The 6,741-nt window shown below is 51.2% G+C and overlaps 2 protein-coding genes across 2 annotated transcripts in view; both read left to right on the top strand.

The window, feature by feature from the left end:
- The first annotated feature begins 662 nt into the window (after positions 1-662).
- LOC114042175 (SUN domain-containing protein 2-like) lies at positions 663-2,263 on the top strand. The gene is made up of 2 exons (XM_027860843.1): positions 663-1,321; positions 1,984-2,263. The coding sequence occupies exons 1-2, from the start codon at positions 1,176-1,178 to the stop codon at positions 2,261-2,263; spliced, it is 426 nt and encodes a 141-aa protein (XP_027716644.1). The 5' UTR covers positions 663-1,175.
- LOC114042173 (SUN domain-containing protein 2-like) overlaps positions 2,136-6,741 on the top strand; it is a 5,505-nt gene continuing 899 nt past the window's right edge. Inside the window, exons 1-4 of the mRNA XM_027860841.1 lie at positions 2,136-2,438; positions 2,739-2,832; positions 4,111-4,184; positions 5,218-5,345. Coding sequence (XP_027716642.1) covers positions 2,420-2,438; positions 2,739-2,832; positions 4,111-4,184; positions 5,218-5,345 — 315 coding nt within the window. The 5' untranslated portion in view covers positions 2,136-2,419. The remainder of the gene's footprint in view (positions 2,439-2,738; positions 2,833-4,110; positions 4,185-5,217; positions 5,346-6,741) is intronic.

Here is a 6,741-nt window from a genome sequence, read left to right as displayed (position 1 = left end):
GGAGGAAGCAGTCTCCGCAGCTACGGGGGCTGGTCTGGCCATGCCAGAACCAGGAGGCAGAGGAGGTGTGGGGAATTGGAGTGTCTGGAGCCCTAGGTGAGGACACGATTCCCTCCTCTGTGGCAGGACACAGTGGCTGCCCCTTCTTTAGTCTGCACAGCCTCTGTGCCAAGACACATGTGCCTCTGGTCCATCCCCTACCATCCCCAACTAGTTCTCCAGGTACAGGAGTGTCCATGACTGAATTGAATTTCCCAATGCCAAGCCTGCTTTTCCACCCCATTTCATCTCCCTCCCCTGCCCCCCCAAAAAAACAAAACCAAAAACTAAAACAAAACTCCAGTATGGACTTGTACAGGGCTTGACAATTTAGAAATCCCTGAGGAAACATTCAGGTTGGACTTCATGAGCAAGCAGATGGGAAGGACTAGGGCCTGCCTTGGAGGGGGGAAACCACTTGTCAACCTTGACTTTTTGTAGCATGAGTATAATATTCCTCAAGAGCTGTGATGGTGAAATGAAGAAAATGTCTATGGAGGGCCAGGGCTGTTTCTCATGAAGCCTATTGCCCAAGAGTCAGGGTTAGGATCAGCTGGTTAGCTTGGACCAGTACATGTGACCCCTTCCACCCACCAGAACAGGGTTTTGGGTGGTGAGGGAAACCAAAGACTTGGAAGAGAAGGTGGTTCTTTCCCTCAAGCTTACAGTCTATGGGGAGAAGAACAAGTCGTGTTTGTGAAGCAACCCAATCACAAGGCCAGTGTTACAAGCTCAGATTCGATAAAGATGCTGTGAGGGAGAGAGTCAGCAAAGAGTCAGGGCTCTGCTTCAGCAGGGAAGCCTAGTGCAGGATCCTTCTGAGAGTAGACTTAGTGGCCAGTCTGAGGCAGGGCTGAGCTCAGGCCATGAGGTTGGTGAGCTTGACCCTGGTAGGCAGCCATCATCAATGTGCCTTGGAGCTGCTTCAGAAGCACCTGAGGAGAGAAGCTGCCAGCCCATCTTCCCTTTTGGAGGAATGAGTCTGGGGAATTTGGTCCCTCCCTTTCAAAGTCGCCCGCATCAGTCCCTTCTCAGGCTCTCCCAGAAAATAGCATCAAGTCACTCAGTCAGTAAGCACTGCTTCTCATTCCTTCTTTGGGGAATTTCCAGAATTACTCAAGTCAAAGGCTTTGAGGATGTCTCGGCGCAGTGAGCGCCTGCGCCTCCGTTACCAGGCACTTGGTGATGGAGGCAACAGCAGCAGCAGCAGAAGCAGCAGCAGCAGTGGAGGGAATTCCCAGGTGGCTGAGCAGCACACCAACCGGAGGGAGGGTCCCCTCAGGTAAGAGGAGCCAGAGGAGACTCAGCTGCCTTCTCCATCACAACTCCCCAGGGCAGCCAAGGGCCTTGGCTGCTGCCATGTGCACACTTCTTTCCTGCCCCCAGTTTTGATAGACACTTCACTCTACTGCTTGCTTTCCCCCCAAACCAGAGAATTTCCTCTCCCCCTGTGGTCCCACCCTTTGGCTGCTGCTGCCTTCTCTTTCTGAGAACAGCAACTGAGGAGGGGCAACTTTGAGCATAGAGAAGGCTGGAAACCCTGAGGCCTGAAGCTGGGCAGGGAACAACCCCACTCAGCCACAGATCTCTTCTCCCTGGCCCGAAGGCCCATGCTTCTTAGGGTGAAGCCAGGTGGGTGAAGGGCTGTGGGTGAGGAAACATTTTCAGCTGATTCTTGGCTCCCCTGATACCTCATCCTGGTGGTTTCATGTGGAAAGAGTCCCCCTCCCCCGGCCCATGGTAGCTGTGGCTTGCTTTAATTCTGCCTCCCACATGAAAAATTATTCATCTCTTTAAGGAGAAGAACAGCAAAAGAGAGCTTTGGCTATCATTTCTTTTCATCCTCGAAGTCTCCAGCAAAGTCTCATTGCCCCTTCCATTTCCTTCTCACCTGTCCTCTTTTTCACCCTCTTCTCTTTGCTCTTCATGCTTGCTGTCTCCCAGGACTCTGAGGAGGAAGTCCAGTAGGGTCAAAGGCTTCTCACCAGGCCTCTCACCAGCCCCTCATCTGGCCCTGTACACCTGTAACACCCCTGAATCCTCCTCAGGGTACTTCTCTGAGGATGACTCTGCATGTAGGCATCACTTCTTCTGCCCTGGAGGCCCATTCCCCAGGCGCTGCCCCACTTCCTTCAAAGGGTGCCCCATAGCTGGGGGTGGAGCAAGTATCTCTCAGATAAGAGGAAGAGAGAACTCTGCAGTCTGGCTCCAGTTGGGGGATTGAAGGGTGGAGGGGGGGCTCAGGCCTCAGACATGGTTGTCTCTCCTTCTGGGTGGATGCTCATTTCTTCCCTTCCCTGCAGGGCACTCCGTTATCCACCAGCCTGGCTCTGCATCCACCTCCAATAATGGTGCCTCCCAACTTGGCATCTTTAACTGGATGGCAATATACATTTCAGGTGGGTTGTACCAGGGGGTGGCCACAGTGCCCAGGGGAGTGGTGCTTCACTGTACCGAGAAGAGTTTCTTCATGCCTATGCAGGGCCAAGCTGGGCCAGGGTGGAGTAACTTGAGGACTCTATGGGGAGATGGGCTTATTATGGAAGGATCCCCAAGCACAGCTGAAGAGCTCTGGGAGGATGGAAGAGCAGAATAGCCAGAAGCAGCTGCAGAGTTGGCATGCTGGGAGACGACTAGATCTGGGAAAGGATGGGCTGGCAGGGGCACGCCTTTGAATCCCTCTGCTGGAACCTTTACAGGTTGGCTCTTTGCAGCATTCCAGTGGTGCCTGGGAAACGCCTGGCACTGCCTGACCACAGCTGCCTCCCTCCAGGATTTCTTTCTGTTAATCAGGTCAGTGAGGCCTCCCTGGGGCCTGTCACAATCTAAGATCCACTGCTCCAAGGGACTCCACAATCCTCCAGGTCAATTTCCCCTTAGGCTTTGCCCTGTTCCTTTTCAGCTTTTGGAGACTTTTACTCAATGAATCTTATGATAGACTCAGGTCAGGGCCAGGAGTGTGCTGGGACCAGCTGCAACCTGCTCCTGAGAGTCAGCTCCCAATTAGGGCTTCGTTGAGTGTCTCCACTGAAGAAGATGATGGGAGAAAAGGGTTGTGTGTGCCTTGACCTCCTCCAGAGCTGGTTGTTGAACATTTAGCAGCACTCGCCTGCCCGCATTCCTCTTGCTTCTTCAGGGAAGTGGGTTGGCTCTGACTGCAAGTGGGACTCTTGTCTTGAGTATCTTTTAGGAGCTCTCCCCTCAGTAGTTCCTGCCTCTGATCACAACTGAGTCTGGTGAGTTCACTTCTGCTAGTCTGAGGGTCCTGAGTTTGCAGGGACACTCCCTCCTTTGGGGTTCCAATCCAGAATTTTCTGCCCAGTCTTCCAGGTCTCCAGGCCATGCTTGCAGTTTCTCTGTGGAGGAGCATGGGCAGGTCTCCAGGCTGCCTCCAGGGCTGAATCCAGGAGCCTCTAGAGCAGGGGTGGGGAACCTGAGGCCCCAGGCCACATGTGGCCTTCTAGGTGCTTCGGTGTGACTTTTGAACTGAGTCCAAGTATGACAGAATCAATCCTTTGCGGAAGGGGATTGATTGTGTGAACTCTGGCCACAGTGGAGGACCTAGTGGACCACATGTGTCCTCGAGGCTGGCAGGTGTCCCAGGCCTGCCCTGGATTCTTGCGACCCTAGGCTGGGCCAATGGTGACCAGCCAGCCTCAGCAGGGGTCCCTCCTGCAGCTCTTCCGAGTCCAAATGGACAAGCAATGTAAGGACTTAGACAAGAGAAGACTGCCTAATTCATGAGCAGCACATTAATGTAGTTCTGATGGAGGCCTGATAGGGAAACACCTTCCACTGCACCTGTCAAAGGGCAGCATGTCCCTTTGCATAACAACATGAGCGCCTTTTGGAAAAGCCAAGTTTTCTCCTTCTACTTTACCCCAAGGGTTGTCCATACAAGCCCAGTTCTCCACTTCCTGGGTACCCAGTGGCAGGGAGTGGAGGTGGGAGGGGGAAGAGTGGGCACACCCTTTTGGTTGTTCCATTTGCCACTTAGGGAGGGTCTGCCAGCAGCCAGGGGTGGTGAAGGGCAAATGCTAACATCTCCTCCTTCATTCCTATGAAATGCAGGAGCTTTTTCACTCGGAAGAAGTTGCTCCTCTTTGTCTTGGGGATGCTGTTCTTTGTGGCTTCGCTGGCTTATGGTGAGCCTTGTGGAGTGCCCAGGTCGGCCACTCCAGATGGGGGCGAAGGACAAGGGTTTGGGGACAGGGCCTTCAAAGTTTGGAAGGGAGATCGTTGAAGGGGAGCCTTTAGGGAGCCAAAGGGACAAAAGCCCTGGGAAAAGGGACCCAGGCCACATATGGGCAAGCTGTCCTGCCTCAAATGTCAGAGTTCTGTCCTGTCTCTCCTTCTCCTCTCCATCTAATCCAACAAACCTTTATTGTGTAGCTTGTGTATGCTGGCCTCAGAGCCTCATGCTGCAAGGTCAGGGTGGCTGTGCCACCCACCTTGAGCATGTCAGGGGCATGGAGGTAATTTATCTGTGCCTTCAGTGGTCCCTGACCCGGCACTTGAGGGTGAGGGATTGAGAGAGGCGCTGAATCAGGAAGGAATCTATTATCTGAGGAAGACACACAGCCGATGCCAGGTCTGGAGGGCTTTGCCCCTTCTCATTGGTGAGAACACACAGGCCAATAGAAACAGGCATGATCCCAGAAGGGCTGGGCTCTTGGTCGGGAGACATGACATCACTCAGTCCATACTGTGAGATCAAGTCCAGCTCAGGAATGACGATACCACATGCAGATGGTCACCAGAGGCTGTCTGCAGTCAGCCTCTCTACAGAGAGCGTTCTGGTCCTCATTCAAACGGGACAGGGCATTGTGTTGACCAGACTTGGGACCAGAAAGCAGCCCTTGTGGCTTCAGTCTCCATGTCCTCTCCCAGCTGAATCTCATCCCTCATTGTTGCCATCATCCAAAAGTATTTAATGACTTCTTAGAGGATCCTGAGAGAGGGATCCCTTTCCTGAAGGCTCTTGGGATGGAAGTGGCTCTAGCCATAGCCTTCCAGATCATGGGGCCCCTAGCATATCTGCCTTCCTTAGGCTGGGATCCTAGCTCACATCGACGTGACACTGCCATACTCAGGCTGGATGGAGGTCCTCACCCTAGACTTCTTGCCCTTCTGACACCTCAGCCTCCGTCTCAATGAGCCTTTTCTCCCGTGTGCTAGGTGCTTGGTGTTTCTACCCCTATGGACTACAGACCTTCCACCCTGCTATGCTCTCCTGGTGGGCAGCCCGTGGTAGCAGCAGGAGAGAGGACAGGTGGGAACCAGCACAGTCCCCCTCATATTTCCAGGTGAGTGTCCAGCTGAGTGTCTAGAACGCTTCACGCAAGATGGGCAGACAACTCGCTCACAATCCACTTCATTCCTCTCAACCCAGTGTGGGAGCCAGGATCACAGTTCAAGCTTTGCCACTTGCTGCCGTTCAGACCTTGGGCAATTCAATGTCAGTCTCTCTAAGACTCAGAGCTCATCACTGCCCCCCCTTCAATTGAAATCAGTTGCCTTCCACTAGAGGCCTTCCCTAGCACCTTGTCACACAGTGGGGTGACCCTGGGAACCCGAGGAGTCTCCACAAACTTTCCAGCACAGCCCAATCTAGCAGACTTTACTAAGCTGGAAAGACGTGAAGGCCATGTGCAGATCATGTTGGCTGCCCACCAGAAGCTTATCCACCAGGTGATTTGATATGTGGAGCCATGATGACCTTGCAGGCAGATAAAAAGGTCAAACAATAACAGAAAAAAACCCCAATTGATGGAAAACTTTAGACATACATAAATACATATACCCACACACATATATATTTATATGTATGTCTATCTATATCTTTATCTATATCGATATATCTATATATAGAGATATATATCTATATATCTCTATATATATTTATCACTGATTGGAAAGGGTAGTTTCTCGTTTTTCTTTCATATCACCACCTTTCTCAATATAGCCTTTCCATCTCCCCCTCCCACAGAGTCATCCCTTAAACCAAAGTATTAAACAAGACGGGAAGAAAATAGTTCAGGAAAACCAACCAAGTCAACAGCGGAGTCCTGCTTTCTGTGCAGATTCCATGGCAGTAGACTCCCAGCCCAGCATTGAAGGGAAGGGAAGAATGTCCTCCTGGAAGATCTTTGGGGCCATGCTCCAGCGTGATCTTTTCACAACATTTGGTTTCAGATGTTGGTTATTCACTCCATTTACATGGTTGTCTGTGGTGCTTGTTTATCTTGTACTCTTCATTGATTTCTTTCACTTTGCCCCAGTTCATGTAAGTCTTGTCGTGTGTATCTTTCAACACAAGAGTTGTGTTTCTTGTAGCATCAGAATATTTCATTGTATACATAAGCCACAGTTGGTTTAGCCATGCCCCTGTGTATGGGTATTGACTTTGTTTGCTACAAAAGAACTTTCTTGGTGGTTGGATTGGGATAACATGGAATAAGTAAGTTAATTTCGGTACTTTTGTCACTTTGATTCTATTGCCTTGACTTACCCCTGAGCAATGAATATGTCTCCAATTGTTGAGATCTCTCTCTGTGTGTGAAGGATGTTTTGTAAATGTGTTCCTGGAGTTCCTGTGTGTATACTGACCACAGTACTTTTCTATATAATTTCTCTCTCTCTCTCTTTCTTTACATCTCTCTCTCTCTCTCTCTCTCTCTCTCTCTCTCTCTCTCTCTCTCT

Source organism: Vombatus ursinus, unplaced genomic scaffold (assembly GCF_900497805.2).
Source record: "Vombatus ursinus unplaced genomic scaffold, bare-nosed wombat genome assembly UNPS02014273.1, whole genome shotgun sequence".
NCBI classification, from domain to species: domain Eukaryota; kingdom Metazoa; phylum Chordata; class Mammalia; order Diprotodontia; family Vombatidae; genus Vombatus; species Vombatus ursinus.
The sequence above is the reverse complement of the archived record's forward strand: the minus strand, read 5'-3'. Positions and strand labels throughout refer to the sequence as shown.